At 37.8% G+C, this 24,640-nt stretch overlaps 1 protein-coding gene across 1 annotated transcript; it reads right to left on the minus strand.

Moving 5' to 3' along the window:
• Positions 1-1,368: 1,368 nt before the first annotated feature.
• Positions 1,369-24,640, minus strand: LOC114652579 (C-type lectin domain family 4 member E-like). The gene is made up of 5 exons (XM_028802954.2): positions 24,504-24,640; positions 19,224-19,328; positions 8,496-8,647; positions 7,032-7,159; positions 1,369-1,675 (listed from the first exon to the last, which is right to left on the minus strand). Exons 1-5 carry the CDS (start codon positions 24,604-24,606, stop codon positions 1,528-1,530), a joined length of 636 nt encoding a protein of 211 aa, XP_028658787.1. The 5' UTR covers positions 24,607-24,640; the 3' UTR covers positions 1,369-1,527.

Raw genomic sequence — 24,640 nt, forward strand, 5'->3', positions numbered from 1 at the left:
CAGATGGCACTGTTGTGCAAACATTAAATGTTCAATTAAAGCAGAAACATACGGACCTCCAGTTCTGCCAACATCAGACTTCCAGCTCCAGTAGTTCGAGAGAACCAGCAGGTTGCCATGCAGCTTGGGCTTGATGCGAAGCAGGCGTCATTCTTCTTCTTCCTATCATTTAAGTGGCTTCTGCAGTTTGCTTCCCGCTAAGCAGATGTCACTATTCTTCCTTTTCTCTATTCCATGTTGCTTTCTCAATCACTCTGACTATGCAGTTTGCCATAAAAGAAAGATACAAACCCAAAGGACTTTGCAGGCGTTTCAAATAAGAAAAAGATCACAATTGCAGTCCCAGTGGTTCATAAATAACCACGTGACAGACAGACAGACACAGCCCTTAGCATATTATATACATGAATAAACTCACCTCAGTAAATTAGCATAGTGTTAAAAAGTTGATAGAAAATTCTATTTAGTTGTCATAACCACATTTTTCTAATTTTCTATGATATGCACAAAAAAATTCTTATCTAGAAAAATATTATCTTTGGAATATGTAAAATTGTCTTTGTTCCTGTTTCTACTAGCCTGTTTCTATGACCTTGCAGTGTTTGCACCCTTTACTTTTTTGATTTTAGGCACATTTTTTTATTTTAAAGTTTACAAAAGTATTGCTACTACCTCAGATACTGTACAATTATACCTTTTTTAAGTACTTTTTGATGTGTTTGTGTCAGATGCGACGAAATTTAAAACAGAAACAAAGAATAAACATTACTTGTTTTCCAGCACATTCATTTGTGTTCTTTTTAATTTATCATTACCTGCTGCTTACCGATTGCTGAAAATGTCTGGTTCAGCTAAATGTCTTGGTTTGAAAATCTGTTCCAACTGAATTTGTAGTTAAATAGCCCTGCTCTACAGCTTCTGCCATTAAGCTTCAATGATCTTTTCTCTGCTGCTTCCACTGTCTGCACATACAGACTGGCAGCTTTGCCATGTTCTTTTGTAATAATCAAAACTTATTCACAAAATATACATCTGAAGTTTGGACTAGACAAATGTAAAACATTTAATGTAGAAACATAAACCTTAGAGAAGATGGATATACCCTCAAAAATGTCATTCAAAATGAGGTAATGGCAGATGGGGAACTGCTCAAATAACTTGGGTTCTAACAGGACAAAATTAATACAACACAAACAAATTATCAAATAAAAGTAAGAAAAGCACAGATCTCTCAATTCAGACTTCTCCTGGAAATACACTGTATATAATATAACAAGAGCTCTTCAGTAAAAAAACACAAAAAGATTTTACAAAAAATCAGGGCATGTTTGACATTTATATATTAAGTTTTATTATTTAATGTAAGACTAAAAAGGTCATAGCACTTTATTGTAAAAAGGAGCACACTACACAGTATGTTGGTGGCACCCTGCTCCCAGCGAGCTGTATCAAGTAACTATTGAAGTGTCCAGTTCAAATAGTAGACAATGGCAACCATGTCATAGGTCTGCAGTGTCTAACAGTGGTCTAGATATGAAGCATCTCTGCGGGGGTCTCACAAATTCTTTTTCTTGGAGTTTCACAGGTGGAGATATGCCAGTCATCCCAGTTTCCATTTATCCCTATTTGAACACAGTCTTCAGATTGATTGTTAGAATAGCCCTTGCCCCAGAAGCTGAAACAAAAAGAGATTTATTAGTCAATCTCCTGCACAATTAACATAAACTGCTAGTTCTATTCAACATGTGCTTAAGAAATGTGGATCTTCATATTTATCTACTGTATAAAGGTGTGTATTTTTAACAGTTTTGTTCATGCTGAGCAATTTTGGAGAGATATACAGTATGGATTATAGATTATAGATTATTGTTGGCTTGTTTCGCTTTTCTACACACTTTGATCCATACTAACCTCAACTGCTACATGGTACGACTAACCTCAGTAAATAACAATAAAAAAATGTCGGCAGAAGGCGACATGGCTCTACCTAACTTGCAATTTTATTACTGGGCATACAAACATACAAACTATAAAAACCTGGACATTGACACAAATACATGAACAGACACAGGCTTGGTCAGCAATAGAAATAAAATCCTACAGTACTTCTTTATATTCCTTGCTTTGTACCTCAATAAGTACAAGTCACCACCAATATACTTATAACCCAATTGTGCTTCACTCACTCAGAATATGGAATCAATGCATGAAGTATTTTAAGATGGAGAAGCTTTTATCAGTGGCACCTCTTTTTCCACCCTCTCAAACGTACGCAGTTTTTAATGTCTGGAAAACATCTGGGATTAAATCACTTAGAGATCTGTACATAGACAACAACTTTGCATCCTACGAACAATTACACTTCAAATTTAACTTTCCAGAAACACATTTCTTTCACTACCTTCAAATTAGAAACTTTGTTAAACAAAACCTGCCCAATTTCCCTCATCTCCTACCTATTTCTATTCCGGAAAAATTTTTGATCAGTCTGGAGAACTCAAACAGCATTTCTATAATATATAAAAACATTTTACAGTCTCTCCCTTTCAAAGATCCCAGAGTACAGTGGGAAAAGGCTCTCTCACTTAACATCTCAGGAAAGGAGCGGAAGGCAGCAATGCAGAGAATTCACTTGAGCTCCATATGCACAAAGCATACAATTATTTAACTTAAAATTATATATTGAGTACATCTGTCTCATTTAAAATTGTCCAAAATGTTTCCAGGGCAAGATCCAACTTGCAAACTTTGTAATCAAGTTCCAGCCTCACTGGGTCACATGTTTTGGGCCTGCACCAAATTAACATAATTTTGGACCAAAATCTTTAAATGCCTGTCAGAGAGCCTTGGTGTCACAATCCCTCCTAACCCACTAGCAGCTTTGTTTGGTGGACTCCCAGATGGGCTTAAAGTGGAGAAGGACAATCAAACTGTAATAGCCTTTACTACACTATTGGCACGTTGACTTATCTTGCTCAACTAGAAGAATTTTATCTCTCCTCTTTAAGTCAGTGGTAACTGATGTTTTATACTATTTGAAACTGGAAAAAATCAAATTCGCACTTAGAGGATATATACAAAACCTTTTCAAAACCTAGCAGGATCTAATCAATAACATTTTAGAATAAGCCTTTAAATTGAGAAAGCCAATTTTTATTCATTTATTTATTTACATATTTTACTGTGATTAAAGTTTTACTCTGTTGGCCTAGCTCTCTTTCTCATAGGTGGCGGTTGATGGTTTCAAACCTAGTTTTGTTAAACTTGACTTGCTTGTATGGAATGTTATTTGATTTTAATAAAATCAATAAAATGTTTAAAAAAATTTGGACTTGCGAGCAAAGCTGCACTGAATCATAGTTATGAGTGGACCTGAACTTATTTATTCACTAACATACTTCTTCCATGGGAAAAAAGCAACTGCTTAAGCTCATGGTCAATGATCTCCATTACTGTGGAAGATAGCCAGGTTCAGTTTAATGGTCAGGCTAGACTACCATTGCAGTGAAATTATTTAAGCATATCTTTTATAAATTAACAATGACAGAAATCCAAATACTCTAAAATTATTGCAAATTAAAGTATCCAACATTTTTTACAGTTTATTTATTAGCAATCTTAATATCTCTGACCCATGTAGATTTTTATTTCTAAACTCACTCTTCCATTTTGTCAAAACATCATAGCTACTCAATTATTATTTTATTATTTATAACTTTGTGCCCTAAAAATATTAACAACATTATTGTTATTCCTAACCATGGTCTTCTTATTTTATAGATCTAATTATTATGCACCAAAATTCCAAATTACCGGTGACTTAATTTGTTAATGCTAGCTAATGACAACTTTATAAAATTCATCCCTACACAAATTGATGTTTTCTTAGAAACCAATGTTTCCCCATAGATTTCTGAGAGAATATCCTGGAAAACACTGAAGGCAGGACAGATTATATTTCTCATAAAAATAACGTTTAGACAAGAAGGGCATCAGCACTGACTGCAGAAAGTTATATAACTGATAATGAATTTGCAAGATCACCAAATGATGAAGTACATATGAAAATTTAGTTTTAAGTTTTTTCTTTTGACTATAAATGAAAAATAGCAATCTTTTTTTTTTATGAAAATGCAGAAAAGGACAATAAGATTTTAGCACAACAAATGCATAAACACTAAGTTTGGAACACAATCATAGATATTAACAATGAGACTGGAAATAAATTCAGAAATCATAAAGAAATAGCTTAAACATTTTAGGAATATGAAGCAATGAAAATGTTTGATGAACCATTAGGGCCTTCCAAAATTAAAGATGCTATAATGGAGCTACAACGCAGGAATGCTGCAGCTCATCCAGTGGAATTTTTTTTAAAAATGTTCAACTACAGAAATTTTGTTCTAAAAAGCATTACGCCATGTGCCAATTACTGTTTTTCCAAAGACAAAGAAAGACTTGCTTAAATGTGCATCATATAGGCCAATGTCACTTCTGAATAACAGTGTCAAAATCCTGGAGAATGTTTTACCTTAAAGAATAAAGATGGTGCTCCGCATCTACATACAGGTTGGCTCTTGCCATTCATGGGTTTACGAATTTCAGATCCACCTATTCGCTCTTTCCTCATCAATAATTAAATGGAAAATATTTTGCAAATTTTGCAATCTATTACAGAATACTACAGACACTATTTAAATGGATTGCAAATCTCGGAAATATTGCAGCTTCAAGATGAGGGCACTAGCCTTAAAGTGAGTCATAAGGAGCCAACAGAATCACAGTCACTGGTGTCTTTTTGTTTTATGCCCTATTTTGACTTCATAGTATGACAAAACTTTACATAACTTTCAGTAGGCTGTTCACAGGGGGGTTCATTTCATAATGACACCACCAACATTTGCATTTGCTAAACTGGACTGCATCATGAGTGTTAATTTTTTTGTGCTTTGTGTTCTGTTGGATTTCTTTTGTATCTGTAAAGTTAACCGTTTTTGGTTTTGTTTACTACCATAAATATGCATGCAGATTTATTATAATAAGTTAGTTTGTGTAAAAAGTTACAGTTTACTAAAAAACTGCTGAACAACTCACTTTTGTTTGGGAGACACTAGGCATCTTTGTCCTGGCAGCCAACCTCACATATATGATTTGCTTGTGCAGTGATGAGTCTATCTCACATTTCTCATAACTTTTTGCATCTTTTTTAGTGCAATAAACATAGAATATACAGTAATCATGGACCCAAAACATATCATAGGGGTTCTGGGGCTGTAACCTATGTGAATGGTAAAGGTAAGTATAAGTTCAAAGTATTAAGTATTGCAAGTATTAAATTCAAACCACACTTCATAAGGAGAGAGATGCTCAGTACCTAATATTGTTTAATGTAATATATTGTCCTACAGAGAGTGAATTTGCAGAGGTTTGGTTCATAAAAAGCCTTTGATATTGTTTAACAAGAATATCTGTTAACTACTGTGATGTATTGAATTGATAAAGTAGTTTTTGCAAATGTGCCAATTTATATGTCAGTGCTGTATTACTTAGTTGGGACTTGTCACACAGGTGCACTGTGCACTATTCAAGAGTTGTTAATCATCGACTGAGAGAGTACACTGGTCACAGAGAAAATGCTGGGGCACTAACCAGGTCACCCTTTTTAATATATACACAGTCTATAAAACAACATTTTGAATAAAGCAAAATGAAAAAAGCAGGTTGATTAAAAATTAAACAATATGCTTCTTCAGTATTTTCTCGAGTGCTTCAGTTTCAGGTAGTCTCCAGCCATCAACCTGCTCTCTCCTGTGTGAGATGCGTCATGCTGGGATAGTCTCACTTTTATAGTGGAGGTACAGCAGAGTCAGTTTCCCTCCGTGGACGGTTTCTCAGGGCTTTTGGAGAAAACGGAGATGTTACTATCAGCGACCATGCTCCCCCGTGTCCTGAAGTGGTAGTGCTTACCTCAGAAGCACATGCATGACACATGTCAACATGAAGTAACTTCATAGAGTATTTATTTGTTCCCCTGTACATTACAACTAGTGACGGATTAAAGCATTAAATGTGGTGTTAGTTGACTACAGCACAAACTATGTAAGTCCATTGAAATGGCTTACATCGGAAAAATGGATGAATACACACCTGACAGCGTATCCTAGTTGGCTTATGTGGAATGTGTGGACCAGATCTTTGCAGCAAACAATATGAGCCAACCTGGTTATGGGTGTTATGGGTCCAGCAATCTACAGGATTTTAAGAAATTTGCTGCAGCTAACTAAGCCTAATGACAAATCTTTTGCAAAACTTTTGCAGAAATTATAATTACATTGAGAAAAAATTTTGAGCCCAAACATACGTTAGTTGCTAAGGGTTTTAGATTTAACCATTGCAGCCAAAAGTCAAATCAAACTGTTAATCAGTTTGCTACCAACCTGAAGGAATTCGTACGTACTTGTGAATTTGGAAGTACATTAGACCAGGCGCTTGGTGACTGTTTGGTATGCGATATATGAAGTGAGCCTTGCCTGTGAAGAACAACTTGATATTTGTGAGGGTATTGGAAATAGCTCTCAGTATGGAGACTTCAGAACATGATGCACTACAGCTTCAACAGAAAGAAAATAGAGTGGCAGCAGTGAGTATTCATAAGGTGCAGGGAAAGGCACAAAAAATGGAAAAAATGTACATGAGGGTTAGGGCTTTTTTGCAACATGATGTTATTTCATCCACAAGACGGCAGCAGAATACAGTCCAAAGCATTATTTGGGCTTAACACTGCATATACTATCAGAACATCTTGCCCTGAATAGTGCTTTAGGTAAACCATTCTTATGAAGAATTCTGAGCCCGATAGACGCTATGGGCTAATGTCAAGAAGGTTATTTATTTTGTCTTTCTGATGTTGCTAAACATTTTTGTTGAGTCAGCAATAGTGTGCATATCTAGCTTTAAATGATCTTTATTTATTATTTTGCCTCTCAGACTAATAAGTGGATGATATCCCAGTTGGTCAGGAGTTCCCTTACCTATATTTTGGGTTAAGGGGATTGTTGTCCACCCAGAGAAATTTATCTTCATTTTCCTGATCAGTCAGGTCAATCCAATACCCTTTGTTGTTACCTCCTGTGACATTAATTTCATTTTTTAAAAATGCCTGATAAGAAAAAAAAAAATGGTCAAATTATCAAACAACCTTTATTGTTTCAAAGTTTCTGAGTCAGTCATGGTAGGGCATAATGGTAAAAATACATTTCTGTAAAGTTTAAGAACTGTGTCTGCTAAAAAGAATTTAAGTCAATTAGTGCTAACTAACTGAAAAACCAGAAAGCCAAATGTCAAAAAAGGGGTCCAAAAACAGAATTAGAAACACTGCACAGTAAATACCAGGTAGCAAAATTTTGTATTATTTAGTCTCAATTCACCAAAACTTTAAAACATCAAAATTGTCCTATTTTAGTCACTTCAGTGTTTCTTTTTTATCGTGTTCATATAAGAGAGGAAATCAAAGGTCCAGCATGTTTATTCTAAAATTATATTATTTAATTTTTACCGTGTGGAGAACAGACAAGACACTAAGTTTTCTATCTGCTTTCACACACTGACGTCACACACTGGTGAACACGCAGTAAGCATTTGGCAAAGGACATCAAGAGCACAGGCTGAATTCATATACCATAAGAGATGGCCTTAGGAGTGATATATATCGATATATCGATTTGCACTACCACCACCTGATCAAGGCATCATACAGCCCTCTGAGATGATGGAATGAAGGCAGGTGCTTCAGGTGTCCACATGATCAACTTTATCAAATCCTCTCATGTGAAGCATGAAAACAAAGGATTGATTTAAGAACATTTATGTTAGGTTGAATACCTAGTGGGGGCTGGGTGGTCTTTTGGCCTTAGAACCCCTGCAGATTTTGTTTTTTATCTCCGGCCTAACTGGATTTTTTATTTGTTTTTTTCTGTCTTCCCGGCCATTTGACCTCAACTTTTTTGTTGACTTAATCCTTTACTATTATTGCCTAATCTTAAATGTTTGTCTTTGCCAGTAAGTTTCTCGTCTTGTAATGCACTTTTTTGTATGAAAATGTGCTATATAAACAAATGTTGTTGTTGTTGTTACTGCCTCATACCTTCAGTGTCCTTGGGTTTGAACAATGGAGATTATTCATTATGTAAACAATGGGCAATTGAGACTTTTGTAAAGATAACCAGCCTGGAGGGAATTTGAGAGGCCTTGCTAGTTTCTCTGGATCAACTGGGAATGCTACGTATCTTTCCCAATATATTAATGTTTTTCAAATATAAAGCGAAGTGGTGTACCTCAAATTAGGTTTTCTGTTGTCATTTTATAATGTCCTTTTATGGTATAAAAATCTAATTTTTTATGTACCTTTCTTTGGGCATTTTAATCAACAATGTCCATCGTTCTTAAGAATTATTTAAAGGTAACTGTCTCAGTGCCTGCCAGGCATTATAACCTACCTGCTCCTCTGCACTCTCTATAATCACCAGGTGCCCACGCACTGTCATGCACTCGCTGTGGCTTGACTGCCAGGTCATTTCATTGGTGGAGAAGAAGTAACACTTAGAGCTGAAGTGTACCCAGCCCACTAGACATATAGGGTAAGCCTGTTCTGTAGAACAAAAGAAAAAAGAAGAAATGGAAAATATTAAGCAGAGCATAAACTGACTCTGTGGCAATTAACTTACCCTGAGGGGAGTATGTCTTCAGGTTTGTTAATTTTACTGACAGTTCAGTATGGTTCTCGTTCCAAATTTTGTACTGTGATTGCAGGGTGGCTTGACTTTCCAAAAGAGCACCACAGTTACTGGTCAAGTGGCAAAATGCATTTTTAGCTCCGCTAATTCTTGCTGCTGAACAGTGAGGTTTGTGAAATCTGATTGGAAACAAGTCAATTAAATGCAATCAGTCCTCCAACTAATATGTCATTTAGAATTTAGTTAAGAACAATGTAAATTTTGGAATGATAGAAAACATTTGACCTAGAAAAAGTATAATATGTTTAGATAGTATTTGTTAGTGGCTAAGAGCTTGGACTATATACCAGGGAGATGAGACACTGCCAAGTGGCTAAAGGCTGGGAATGCACAGAAGAAAGATGCCAGTTCAGTCCCTGTCTCTGACTGGCTTTGTGACATGGAGGGAATTACTTAATCTGTCAGTGCTCACATTGAAAAAGTGTATGTAAATGATTTTACTACAAAACTGAACTGAAACAGCCCCTTACAATAGAATTTGCTATAAAACACTCTGTATAATTTAAAACATGGGTATGTGATCTGAAAACTATGAAAACTACAGTCAGTAACTTTATTCCTGGTTAAGAATATGTCATTAGCAAGGAACATAAAAATACATAAGCCAATTGAATATCACACTTTGTTTTCCTGGTTTCCATTTCCTTGGTATAATGTCAGCAATTATGTATTACGCAGCATTGAATCAGAAATGAGCCTTATGGCCAATGGTAGAATGACTAATAATGTAAGGCCAAGGCACAGATCTATTATTGGATTCATAAGGCAGAAAACGTATTCCACAAAAAGAAATTGCACAATTGCATAACCAAGACTTGATTCATGGTATAACAAAGCAAACTATTGCCTTAAGCATGCACAAGAACTGAAATGTATAAAGCATGGGATAATGTTCAAGCAACCAATGACGTAAAGATGTTTTACATTTACATTTATTCACTTAGTAGATGCTTTTATCCAAAGCGACTTAAAAAAGAGGTCAATGTACTTGAGTAACATTAGTCTGGGGGGACTGTTTAGGAACAAGTATGACAAAAACAACAATACAGAACGGATAGCAACAAGAGAAGAGCTCAGAACAAAATATAAGTGAGTTACAATTCCTAAGTTACAAAAACCTTACAAAGTCAGTATCAGACAGAATTTCACTAACTAAGGAGAGTCTTTAACGCTTAATAAACATAATAAAATATAACCAGCAAACCCCGCGATTCTCGAAAGAATTGCAAATCCAAGAATCACTTTCTGTTCCCCTCCGATATTTGGAGGGATGAAAAATCATGGAGGGTGGGTACGTGCTGGGAAAGTTTTCATTTAATTAAATAAACATATTTGTACTAAAGCGGTTTCTTTTTGGAGCTGTAACTCATCTGGTTCTGGTGTTTGAGAAGCGCGTTGTAGGCGCCTTCATTTGTTGTTTTTATCCATGCAGTCTCGTTTTTGTTTTTCTATGGCTGTGTCATTAGCTAGAAGTCGTTTGCTTGATGGCGACGGATTTGCGTGCTGAAGAGACGATGGCGGCGGACCCGGGCTTGGAGGGGTACATTACTAAACGAAGGTGGTAATATGCGGTGGTGTGGGCGGGTCGCGTTCGGGCAGCGGTGGAAGTGTGTACGGCTTTGCTTGTGGCCTCTGGCATCTGTGCATATATACTGTACAACCTGGCGTGCACTCTTTACCTCAAGTTTAGTTTTACAGGTCGTGTTGTGTTGTTTGGGCGCCACCTACTGACTCTGGGAAGCCGCCCGGGTTTGATTCTGGGGCGCAGTGCGTGTGTACTTCGGTGCGTCTGGCATCCGTGCATATATACAACCTTAGTTTTAGTAATCTAGATAATAATAATAAGGTCATCAAAGTCCTAGCTCTACCTCATCATGGTGCCATCTGGGCATCTTCTGAGATTTTGACTGTAGCTCATTAACAACCTGGGCATTCATCTGCTTGGGGGAGAGCTACTGAGTCCAGGGAATGGCTAACAGAGCAGGCAACTGAACAACCATTAATACTAGATACACAAGAAAGATAATTAACAGTGTAAATGGGTGCCACCAAGTTACAAGTGTGGCTGCCACATCTGGCAGTTGGGTTCCTCAAGAAGATCTCACCCAAAGTAACAGGTGCCCTGATGTCATCATTCCACGAAATCCCATTCACACAAAATGCTCCTTTCATCATGTGGACAGGACCAGAAAGAGATCAGGGGCCTTATGTATAACATCACGCGTAGAATTCACACTAAAACATGGCGTACGGACAAAAACAGAAGTATGCATATGCACAAAAAAAATCCAGATGCATAAAACTGTGCATACACCCAGTTCCACACATTTCCCCTTCATAAATATAACACACGTATACTCGTCTACAGCCACACCCCAACTCCTTCCAGAATTTTGTATATTTGAATATGCAAATCAATATAAATATCCACTTCAGTTTGATGTACTGTTAAAAGAAAATGGCAAAAGCATGTGGAAAAAGAAGAATTTCAGTGTATGTGAAGTGGAAGCCCTACTCAGTGAATTGCAGGCATGGAAAAAAATATATGCAGTGGTATGAGCAACAAAAGGAAATTAATGGAATGACACTCAAAAGTTCAAGTTCAGAAAGTTGCACAGTACCCAAAATAAAAAAGAAAGTCGATGTGAAAAGGTGAGTTGTAGCCCCAACATCTGATGTCATATGGAAGCGTATTAGGACACAAAAAATTAGGAAAAAAGGTGAAATTGTTAACTTTAATCTCAAAATTTCCACTTTAATATTGTAGTTATTTTTTTAATTAAAGTAGCATGTTAAATACTTTGTATTCTATGTGTTCTATGTGTGTGAAATAACTACATGCTTCTTTCTGCTTCTCTTTCGCAGATAGGAGCACTCAGGCAGTCACACAGAATACATTACATTCATGATATTACAGCTCTCTGAACATTTAAAAATACTAAGATTTATGCTTGATATCATTTTCATAGGGCGGCACGGTGGCGCAATGGTAACACTGCTGCCTTGCAGTTAGGAGAGCTGTGTTCGCTTCCTGGGTCCCCCCCTGTGTGGAGTTTGCATGTTCTCCCCGTGTCTGCATGGGTTTCCTCCAGCTGCTCTGGTTTCCTCCCACAGTCCAAAGACTTGGAGGTTAGGTGCATTGGCTATTCTAAATTGTCCCTAGTGTGTGCCCTGCGGTGGGCTGGTGCCCTGCCCGGGGTTTGTTTCCTGCCTTGTGCCCTGTGTTGGCTGGGATTGGCTACAGCAGACCCCCGTGACCCTGTAGTTAGGATATAGCGGGTTGGATAATAGATGGATGGTTGGACGCTCTTGATTCCTTCTATATGTGCTTAATGACTAAGAAATGATCTGAGGTTTACACCCAGGTGGATGCGGCTCTGGGCAATTCCACCTGTAATACCCAGCGTTATATGTATGTATAATTTTCATAATGAAATGCATTAAAGTATGTATTAAACATGAGGGCTCAGTGGCACAGTGGTAGTGATAAGCTGACGCCACATCCAGGGTTCGTTCTTGCTTCCCCTGTCCAGGGATTGTTCCTGCCTCCTGCAAGATGAGTGTAACCCTGGATGAAATAGTTTATTGCAGCAGTACTGTGTCTTGTCAATGGTACCAAACCCAAGTTCCTGTCCTTCCATTTTCTTTCTCCGCATAACCAATTGCCACACAATGAGATCTGTAATAAATGTAAAACCAGCTGAGAGCTTAGAACGACTATTCTTTAAAACTTTTAAGGAACACTGAAAAGTCTTTGTGTACATGTTTAATTATTCAGTCCATCTATCCATCTAGGGTCACGCCAGTCCAAGCAATCATACAGCACGAAGGAGAAACAATCCCTGGACAGGCCGCCAGCTCATCGCTAGCGCTGCACCACCATGCCCCCACATGTTTAGTTATTAACAGCATACATTATTTACAGTAAATGAAGTTAACAATTAATCTATAAAATGTCCCGTAACTGAGCAGGAAGTCTTAACTTTAATTTCTTTAATGCATTTCATCATATACATCCTAGTATTTTAACAGCCACAGCTCCAAGAGGATAGCTCTTGGAAATCTAAATCGACTTAGAAGCCAGTCATCATCATCTGTAAATACACACTCTTCTATTGAATTGAATTGAATTCATTTATTGTCATTGTATGATACAATGGGATTCACTTTACAAATCCTCAATAAACTAATTTTCCTATAAAATGATAAAGTAACAATAATAATAATATGATAAAAAAACAATGAAAAATATACAGTATGAAAGCATAAGTGCAATATACATGTACATAAAGTGCAGATAGTGCAAATAGTTCATAAAGTAGCTCAGGTTGTGCAATATTACAGTTGTAGTGCAAGTTTACAGTGAGGTAATTGCAATTATAAGTGCAAACAGTTCTACCTGGAGCATTTGATTGAGTGCATTTATAGCTCTTGAGATTAAGCTGTTTCTGAGTCTCGAGGTCTGTGCAGGAAAAGTTCTGAAGTCTTTGTCAGATGGGAGAACTTCAGATAGACTGTGGCATGGCTGAGTGAAATTCATGCATATGCTGGTGGCTTTCCTGAGGCAGCGTGTGCTATAAATGTCCTCCAGGGCTTTCCGATCAGTTGTTGAACAGCTGTGATTTCACACACAGATACAATAGGTTAAAATACTCTGAGTGGTGCACTGAGAGTAACACCGCTAAATCAGCTATAATATTTGGAATAGTTAGGCCATTGCATGCACCATTACAGTATATTGTTATAGAATGATTACAATTAAGTGCCTTAAATTTGTAAACAACATGCGATTAATTTCGATATGTTTGATAAATCCTGTGTCTTTGATGTGAATCTGAAAAGGGAGAGCACATAGACACAGTAGCACTGCTTTGACAGTCGGCAGTGCCAGTTTGTAAACCCAAGCAGAAACGTGCATACGCAAGGCAAGGAGCTACCATAAAAGTGTGTGTGGCTTTATGTTTGTTTTTATACATCTCAAAGTGTGTGTGAAAAAGGGCGTATATAACATTTTTGTGCATATGTATCATTTATACATGAGGCCCCAGGTCTTAAGTCAGCCTGCCCATCCCAACATCAGCCTCCAGTGCAGTGAGAGCAAGAGGATCAAAGTATCACTGGACCAAAAAAGAGTACAAAGAAGTTATGTATGCCTATCATTACTCTGTCCTGAACAACCTGGATGCATGTGGAGGTCAAAGAATCCCAATCTATTTCCAGACATGACAGCATTGAAGATCAGCACGCAAAGGAGATGCATCGAGAAGCAAAAGCTACTGACGGCACTTGAGATCAAGGAGCTCATCACCTAATTCAAGGTACAGCTTGGCCGTATTGGGCCAAAAACAACACAACTAACACAGCAAATGCCAGTAGTCTTGATCAAAGCTGTAGTAGCAGAAACAGAGCAAGCATGATTGGAAGACCCTGCTGATGGGGTTGCCATGACTGGTAAATCAGAAATATCAGCTTTAGAGTCACAAGCATATCTTGTGCTCCAGATGGAGAGGAAAATTGTGGGGAAGTTGCTTGAGATTTTAACACTTCTGCTGGACAAGTGGAAAGGCATGCAGAAGATCAAGCTAAATAAAGACATCTCGTCAAAGATCAAGCTCACCAACCAGGCAATTGAGAGACAGTGTAGAGAAGAACACCTACCCTCTCTGTGATCAATCAGATCCTGTACGCTGGTACAGCAGAATTTAACAACAAGCCCATCAAGCATCAAACTAGCGAGGGACTTGCCTGGAAGCAATGCATCCAGGAACAGGTGGAACATCTTGAGAGGGCAGCTCTCCCATCCTGCTTGATTTGGCAAAGGGAGTTGCTGCCAAAATGATCACATCGCCTTTCAGCCAACATTTGGAGTGCTTATGCCAACACCTGAGTGTTCCGATGATGGACAAGTGGTACAAGCATATAACAGATGTGGCCGTTGACACCAGAGATTGTGTCATCATAAGGGACAAGACTATTCCCCACAGTCTGTACCATCATAGCCAATGAGTGACTAAATCATCCATCTAACATCTAATTGTAATACACAAACAGATAAGGGTGCAATCCTTAGATTACGAAACTGGACCACTCCTCCAAGCGTCAAACGGTGCTATGATATAATACTATAATCACACATTGATGTGGAAAACTGACACTTTTAGCAAATGTTTTACTTATTTGTTAAATTCAGTAGGATTTTGTCAGATTGTCAAAGATCCAACTCATAACCACACATTAGATTTAATTATAACTTACAAAGTTGAAATTCAAAAATTTAAATATCACTCCATTAAATGAAGTTATTTCCGATCACTACTTAATTACATTTGATTTAGTCCTGCCCCTTGTCAACAACACTCCCCAGATTAAAAACAAAGACAGTGCGACATCTAGATTGTAACTCTGCTTCAAAATTCTTGATTATAGATATTTTGAGTAAGTCAAGTGTAATTGTGGAAAACAATTTAGATCAGATAACATCACATTATAATGTGACCTTGAGAGATGCTCTGAACACAGTGGCTCCCCTTAAAACAAAAAGTGATCAAAGCACATAGAAACTCCTCCTCCTGGTTTAATGAAAACACTTGAGCTCTTAAATTAGAGTGTCGAAAACTGGAGCGCAGATGGAGAACAACAAAGCTACATGTCTTTCAAATTGCGATGGACATGAGAGTGTTAATAAATATAAAAAGCCCTCTTTAAAGGCTCGCTCAGAATACTATTCTACATTAATAGATAAAATCAATAATAAAAATCCCCTACGAGTACTGTTTAGAACAGTGGCTAAATTAACAAATGGAAATTCAGATCGACAGTGCAAAATACCCAACAGATATTAGTAGTACAGACTTTATGAACTTCTTCAATGAGAAAATTAAAAATATAAGATCCCAGATCTCAGCATCACAGTACAAACCAAATACTAGCTTAGCAGACCCTGTCTCACATTGCATTCAGCACTTTAGTAACTTTAATCCTGTAACTGAGCAGGAAGTCTTAACTTTAATTTCTAAAATGAAGCCCACTACTTGTTCCCTAGATCCAGTGCCAACAAAACTAGTAAAAAGTGCAATGAATGTCCTTACAGTGCCTATTCTAAACATTATCAGGAGTTCATTATTGCATGGCACAGTACCTGATGCACTAAAAGTGTCAGTCATTAAACCATTACTTAAAAAGTCAGACCTAGACCCCACACATACTAAATAATTATAGGCCTATTTCAAATCTACCGTTTCTCTCTAAAATACTAGAAAAGTAGTCGCCAATCAGCTTCAGTTCACACCTTACGCATTACCAATTTATTTGAGAAATTCCAGTCTGGTTTTCGCACTGGTTATAGTACAGAAATGGCACTAACGCAGGTTGTAAACGACATTTTGATATCCTCTGATGAAGGAAAGTCCACTGTAAGTATGTTGTTGGACTTAAGTGCAGCATTTGACACCATCGACCATTCTATTTTACTACACAGGCTAGAAAATGATGTTGGGCTTACAGGCACCGTTCTCGCTTGGTTTAGTTCTTACTTATCAAATCGATTCCAATATGTACAGAAATGTGCTGACAATACTCATTATACACAGAAGTTCAATATGGTGTCCTGCAGGGCTCAGTACTGGGACCTTTACTGTTTTCACTTTACATGCTTCCACACTGGGATCTATCATTAGGAAACATAATGTTAATTTTCACTCGTATGCAGATGATACCCAGTTATACCTTTCATTTAAATCAGATGAAGTTTCTCCGATGTTGTCTTTAATTAGTTGTGTTAGCGAATTAAAGGAGTGGATGAATGAGAACTACTTGTCTTTAAATACAGATAAAACAGAGATGTTAATTGATGGAGGGAATGATGCTGATCATAACAATATTTTGTCATCATTTAATTCAGTTGGAATCCCAAATAATTTTACTGAATCAGCCCGCAATCTAGGAGTTATCTTTGACTCTAGCATGTCATTTAAAGCGCATATTACAAAGTTGTCCAAAACATGCTTCTTCCATCTTAAAAATGTTAGGAAATTAAGGCGCTTTCTAAATAAACAGGATTCTGAGAAATTAATTCATGCATTTATCTCTAGTAGGATTGACTACTGCAATGCGGTGTTCACTGGATGCTCAAAGTATTCTTTATACAGCCTCCAGTTAATACAAAATGCGGCTGCAAGAATTATTACAAGAACAAGAAAATACGAACACATAACTCCAGTTCTTAAATCCTTACACTGGCTCCCAGTTAAGTTTAGGGAAGATTTCAAAATCCTTCTTTTAACATATAAAGCATTAAATGGCCGAGGTTCCGGCTTACTTGTCTGAACTTATCATGACTTACAAACCAGAGCGCACATTAAGATCTCAAGATGCTGGTCTGCTTATGGTTCCAAGGATTAATAAAATAACAGTGGGAGGTCGAGCTTTTAGTTAAAGGGCCCCCTACACTGTGGAATGGTCTGCCTGCTACTATAAGAGATGCCCCTTCGGTCTCAGCTTTTAAATCCCGGCTGAAGACTCACTACTTTAGTTTAGCATATCCTGACTAGAGCTGCTGATTAACTGTACATACTGCATCTCTGTTGTCAGTCATTAGCACTAAAACATAAGTAACATGCTAGTTATAATTTGTTACTAACCCTCACCTCTTCTGTTTCTCTTCTTGGTACTCAAATGTGGCACTTGGTGCCAACGGCCCACCTGCCAAGTTGTTTTGCCTGCCTAAGGTTAAAGTCATCCCTGATGGAGGATCGCAGGAATCGTGGGAGAGAGGGGGTCCTTTCATCGGATTGGCTGGCCCCAGCACTGTTTCAGCTGTGGAATGGCTAAATGGGGGAGGCAGCTTGATGGATGAGGTCTCCAGGAGTCTAAAATTATCCAAATCTTATTATGTGATATTATCTACTGTTAAATTCTGCTCCGTAATTCTAAAAAATTTTTATTTTGTATTTTTTATTTAGGATTTGTTCTGTTCTGTGTATTGTATTATATTGATCCCCTTCTTTTGACACCCACTGCACACCCAACCTACCTGGAAAGGGGTCTCTCTTTGAACTGCCTTTCCAAGGTTTCTTCTATTTTTCCCTACTAGGTTTTTTTGGGAGTTTTTCCTTGTCTTCTTAGAGAGTCAAGGCTGGGGGGCTGTCAAGAGACAGGGCCTGTTAAAGCCCATTGCGGCACTTCCTGTATGATTTTGGGCTATACAAAAAATAAACTGTATTGTATTGTATAATATCTTGTTTGTGGAAAGAACAATAGGAGTAGAGACAAGATGTGTTCTTTGTGGAGTAAAACACCCAATCTGAACAGCTTCAACACCAAATTTGCTATCACAACTCTTGTTTCACAAACACTGTGAGTTAATGTCATATAGCAGCAGCCATGAACCTCTATAAACCTGAGACATCACAAAGTTTATAATCTAATGTTTAAATATATATTGCATTCCAAGAGAATAATCAAAAATTAACAACTGTCCTTTGCACTGCTGTTAAATGCTTACACCCTCTTATACCTGTGAATGAGCATTATCATAAATCAACAAGTCACAGATAATAAACCTTTCAAAAACTACCATTAAACTTTGTAGGTATCTATCATCTTCTTTATATTGGGCTGACACTATCCAATCATATTTATTCATTGACTGATTACAAAACAAATGTCTGACAAACAGTAGGAATGGACATAAACTGCTTAGGGAAAGATGACAAAAAAAATATCTTACCATATAATCAATAACCTTCATAAAAATCTTTAATTTCTTTATTAATACTTTTTAAACTGGCTCAAAAATGTGTGTTTGCATAAATGGCCAGTGATGAAAAGTAACATCAAAGTCGCATCACATGCATATTCAGGTTTACATTCATGTCTATGTAGAACATAGTCAGTCAGTCAGTCAGTGTCCAACCCGCTATATCCCTAATGCAGGTCTGCTGGAGCCAATCCAAGGCCAGCACAGAGTGCAAGGCAGGAACAAATCCTGGGCAGGGCGCCAGCCACTGCAGGACACACACACACACACACACTAGGGACAATTTAGAATCGCCAATGCACCTAACCTGCATGTCTTTGGACTGTGGGAGGAAACCTGAGCAGCCTGGCGGAAAACCCACGCAGACATGGGGAGAACATGCAAATCCACGCAGGGAGGACCCGGGAAGCGAACCCGGGTCTCCTTACTGTGAGGCAACAGCGCTACCACTGCACCAACCATGTAGCCCCCTGCATGTTCTCCTCAGAGCAGTGACAATAATACAATACCAACAAAGACACGCACGCACACACAAACACACGCTGAATAATAATGCATTTCAGAAATCTGCATCAATCTTGTACAGCTGATCAATGAGATTTAGCCAACACAAACAAATAACATCCATACAACCCATTCTCCATCAAACTGACTCCGTTTAATAAGATACTTACGGTACGCAGTGAGGAAGATGATGGTAATCACTAGCATAGGATATAAGAGCAGTAGTAACCTGCACATGCGGTATTTGCAGCTTGGACTAGCAGAATCTTCAGGAACTAATGGAAGAAAAAATAGGATGAGTTTAACAGAGAGTGATCTACTAAGAAGCGCTGTGCTGTTTTCAAGTAGCAACAGCAATGATCAGGCCTGCTGTGGTTTCATGGGGATCCTTTGTTGTATCCACTAATGTTCATGCTTGCCATTGTTCCTGGTCTTGAAATGTGGACCCTGGAGTTAGATACTTTAGTTCCCTGTTTTACTTTGACATACAGATTGACATACTGTCAGACATTTAGCCCTTTAAACATAAAATAACCCATTTAATGCATACCATGCCATAGGATCAGTATAATGGGGGTACAATTGGAGCAAGGCTGAAAGGGAGAAATTCTACCACTGCATAATATGATACCCTCATAGATGCAGTGTAACAGTCAAAGGTGCACATGCTCCGCAAGTTTTGTGAGAATGCCGGTTTCTCACGTTCATTCTTTCCACTGTAAGGACGTAAAATAGAAAAATTTCCTTGCTGGTGACATTCACTATGTAGAATTGACTAAACTAGATAAGCTGACAATGATTCAATCTTAAAATAAATTTTAAAAAATGAATTGTGTACTTGTTATTTGTATTGTGGCCTGTTGGGGGACATCTCATGACTCCCCAAATCCTTGATACATTGTTTTATTTACAAATACCATTTAATGGGTTTCTTACATTTACAGTACACAACTAAAGCACACTCCCTCCTTCTCCCATGGGAGCCTCGCTGAGAGGTGGTGGTGCCCCTTTTATGCCAAATCCAGGAGTACTTCAGTGTCAGGACACCACAAGCAGGAAGCACTCTTGGGTCAGGTAAAAACTCTTAAAAGTAGGAACAGCTCCTACTGGACTGCAACTCCTAGCATGCACAGTGGCCATATGAAAAAGTACACTGGCCCATGAATGCTGCCACATAATGTGTTGAGGAAACATAAATGGGCTGTTTCACACTGTCCATCCATTATCAAGGTCTGCCTGCCAGGTAAGGGGGCAGAACTGTCCCAGCTGCTTCTCACAGTATGTTACTTTGCATTAAAGTAAACATTATCAATAATCAATATCAATCAATATCAGTATCAATGGCTGAACATGAATTGTTTTCTTTGCATTTTCTAGATGATTTAATAAGCATTTGGCAAAAATGAGGAAAAACCTGGGAAACCTGCAGAGAAAAATCTGGGGGTTGGTGGCAGAATTGGCATTTCAGCCACCACTCCATCTGAACTAGTGTGGTGTTGAGGTGTCACCTGTTGCATGGCTGCACTTGGGTCCTAATCTGTGATCCTAAGTTAGTTTGCCGTGTGGTGGGTGCAGCAATGCGCTGTATCAGCGCGTGCTCCTAACCTCTCTATCTCTCTCTCTCTGGCAAATATTAGAGGATATTAAATTTCTGTGCAAATTATTCTTCATAAGTTATTTGTGTGGTTATACATTTTGTCAAATTCACTTTTTCTCAGATCTGTAAGTAACATATATTGATGGAATCAAATTTGTTTGTTTCTGTAAAAATGGAATAATGCAATAGTGGTTTGCACATTGTAAAGGGATAACTTAGTTAAAAAAGGAAATTTATTATATGATCCCTACCCCATGTAGTTTGAAGTGACAGCTGAGAACACTTTTTAATCTCATGTTTTCATGCAGGAAGGAGATATAACAAAGTTTATGATACAGTAGGCATCTGTGGTGACCAATGCTAAACAACACCAAAGAGTATCAAAAAGGTCCACGAAGAGTCACTTGGTACTCATTTCTCATAATCCACATGCCAAACCATCCAATTGTAAGCTCACCATATCCCAAATACCTGTATTTCTACTAAAATATTGTTAAAGAAGCCATTTCTGGTTTCTGGAAAATGCTGTTGTGAATAAAAATGGAATGCACCCAAATGTGAACGGGCAGTTAAATTGAATTCCAAGGTGAGTTTATACTTAGCAGCTATGGTTAAGACAAAAAAAAAAAACTGCTGAGCATTGTTATTTTTTGCTTGAGCCCAGGCAATGCATATAGGTCTGGGAAGCCTTGTGTATGAAAAAATAATATTGCAGAAACTGATGTCTTGCTTCTAACAATAGAATTTTTATTTTATCCACTCAGAATTGTGCATAATTCCAGAATAAACTATCAAGTCATCGAACTGAAGTGAAATTCTTTAGATAGATAGATAGATAGATAGATAGATAGATAGATAGATAGATAGATAGATAGATAGATAGATAGATAGATAGATAGATAGATAGATAGATAGATAGATAGATATTTGTCCAAAAGGGAAATTGTGTCCTTTTACAGAAGCTCTTTAAATAAATAAATACATTAATAGACAAATAAATAAATATACACACACTATGGTCTGAACACAAACAGAATGACTAAAAAAGGAACAAACTTAAAAAGAAAGAAAACTTCTGACTGGGCAGTTACAATCAGAGTGAGGTGATATACAGGAGTATTGCTATTGGTATTAAGGAGCCACAGTAGCGTTTCTTCACACACGTCTTCTGAATAATTCGTTGGCTGATAGTCCTCACTGTTGTGTGTCAGAGAGTTTATATACAGTATTGTTTATAATGACACCCACTTATGTTTTAATTCTCTCCTTTGCTACTACCTCCTGGAGGTCATAACTGAGCTTGCCCTTTTAATCAGCTTGTTGATTCAATGGGCCTCTCTTGAAGTGATGTTACCAGCTCAACACACCACGGTTGAGAAAATTACCCTGGTCATCACACAGTTATAGAAGATGTGAAAGATATCACTTTTGACATTAAAGAAATGTAGTTTCCTAAGAAAATAAAAGAGACTGCTCAGTCCTTTCTTGTATAGTTCCTCTGTGTTCAGAGACCAGGCCAACTTGTCATTAATTTGCAGGGGTGAATCTCCCCTACATCAACTCCCTGAACAGAGACCGGACATACAGTCTTTTTAGTGTGACGAAAGTCTATAAGCAGTTCCTTGGTTTTGCTGATGTTATGATGCAGACAATTTTCTTTGCACCAAGAAACAAAATTCTCCATGTGACTCATCTTCCTCTTCTTCTCATCCCCTTTATCAATACACCTCCTAAGTGTAGAATCATCTGAGAATTTTTACAAGTGACATGACCTGGTGTTTTATTTATACTCTGAGGTGTACAGAGTAAAGAGAAAAGGAGTCAGGAATGCTCCTTGAGGTGCTCCAGTGATACACACATCTGTATCAGAAACACAGTCCTTGAGTCTCACACACTGTGGTCTGCCTGATAGAGAGTCCATTATCCAGGACACCGCAAGCTCATCCACTGGCATATCTCTGATTTCACTGCTTAATAGAGATGGCTGGATGGTATTGAAGGTTCTGGGGAAATCAAAAAACATCATCCTCACAATGTTTTCAGCTTTGTCAAGGTGAGAAAAAGCCTTGTAGGGCAGATAAATAATAGCATCCTCCTCTCCAATCTTTGTCCAATAGACAAACTACAGTACAGTGGCTCCAGGTGGTCTACCACAAGATAATTCATACAGGATTCATTCATGACCTGAGCTGTAAGTGCCACTGGTCTGCAGTCATTAGGTGAAGAGGCACCTGCCTTCTTTGGAACAGGATGTTTTTCAAAGCAATGGCACTTTCTGAAGCATTAGAGACGGACTGAACAGAGGACACCACAAAGCTGATCATTCCTTAAGATCTCAAGGACTGACTCCATGTGGTAATACAGCTTCATCTGTTTAAAGTTTCCTCAATTCTCTCCTTACTTGGCCTTTAGATATTGAGACCCCATACTGATGGTGAGAGGTGAACTAATCATTGGCCATTCCGGTTGTTGTGATAAGTGTTGCTGATGTACTAGATATGGTGTGGGACGACTGGTCATTGGAAGAAAATGGCACTTGATGGAAAAAATCTGTTAAAAAATTGGTTCAAAGTGATAACTTTCTCCACATCCCCTTCTAGCACCTGAACCCTTGATTGCTTGAGTTCAATTATTATGCTCAGCCCATTGCAGACAAGATTTTAGGACAACTCAGCCAATCAAACAACCTTAGTAGAGTCAATGGTCAGATCTCTCTCTCTCTTTTTTTTTACAATTGTAGCAGTAAGCACAATTCTATGAAAAACAAAAGTCAGGGGATTAAGAAAAGAAAATACCCAAGACACTGAACATCCAGTTAAATCAATCATTAAGAAATGCCACAGCTGTAAATCTGTCTGGAGAAGGCCATCCACAAAAACTGATCATCGAGGAAGATGACCAGTGAGGGAGGCCATTAAGAAACCTATGATAAATCTAATTGAGTTACAAGTTACAGTGAGTGAGATTAAAGGAGCAGTGCATACAACATCCATTGACTGAGTGCTTCAACATTCACAGCTTTATGACAGAGTGGCAAAGAAAAAGCCACTGTTAAAAAAAATGCACATGACATCTTTGCTGGAGTTTGTCAGAAGATACATGTGAGACTCCTAAATCAGCTAAAACAAGGTCCGAAGGTTCCCTGATGAGACCAAAATGAAGCTCTTTGAGCATTACCACACATAAAACACTCCATCCCCATTGTGAAGCATGGTGGTGGCAACATCAGGCTGTGGGAATGTCCTGGAGTTGCCGAGTCAGATCCCAGATCTTACTGAACTTGAAAAAGGCTGTTCACTCATGATCTGCATGCAACCTGATGAGCTTAATCAGTTGTGCAAAGAAGAAGGAGAAAAATAGCAGAGCTTATAGACGCAGATAGACCTGTTCACGCAGACTTGAAGCTGTACTGGCTGCCAAAGGTGTACCTGATACTGACTTGAAGAGGGTGAATACTTATGTAATATATTATTTTATGTGTTATATTTGTATTTAAGTTAGACCATTTATCAGAGGTTTGTTTTCATCTTGACATTAAAGCATTTATTAATAAGTATTAAAAAAGCACAGGTATATTGCATGTTAAGTATACTATTTGCTTAATGTTGTGTATTTTTGTATAAGAAATATTCAGTATTACTATTAATGCATTATATTATGCTGATCATATTGCTTTATATAAAAAATGAAACGGATTTCCAATGTCACTGTCATTTTCTATTAAACTATTTCCTCTTTCAAAATTTTACCAAGAAGATTAAGATGATTTTCTCTAGCCCACTATAAATTAGATTAGCTATGTTTACATTTTATACATTACTTTAACAGGTTGAATGCAATCTGGGGGTCTTACCTGTTGGCCCTTCAGTTGCTTTTTCATCCTGGAGTTGCACAATGGTTGTGCAGATGTCTTCTGTTGGTTTCTGTAATGACCTGGAAGTCTCTTCAGTCTCCATTGCTTGTTCTTGTGTAAAAATGGGCGAGCTAAAA

Source organism: Erpetoichthys calabaricus, chromosome 5 (assembly GCF_900747795.2).
Source record: "Erpetoichthys calabaricus chromosome 5, fErpCal1.3, whole genome shotgun sequence".
In the NCBI taxonomy this organism is placed as follows: domain Eukaryota; kingdom Metazoa; phylum Chordata; class Cladistia; order Polypteriformes; family Polypteridae; genus Erpetoichthys; species Erpetoichthys calabaricus.

Excerpts from the sequence above, each read along its gene's own strand:
- LOC114652579 (XM_028802954.2), bottom strand. The coding sequence starts at position 24,606 with ATGGAGACTGAAGAGACTTCCAGGTCATTACAGAAACCAACAGAAGAC. Across the intron at positions 8,648-19,223 it reads CATCTTCCTCACTGCGTACC|AACAGGCTTACCCTATATGT; the intron begins GTAAGTATCTTA and ends TTTGTTCTACAG. Across the intron at positions 1,676-7,031 it reads CCCCTTAACCCAAAATATAG|CTTCTGGGGCAAGGGCTATT; the intron begins GTAAGGGAACTC and ends TTTTTGTTTCAG.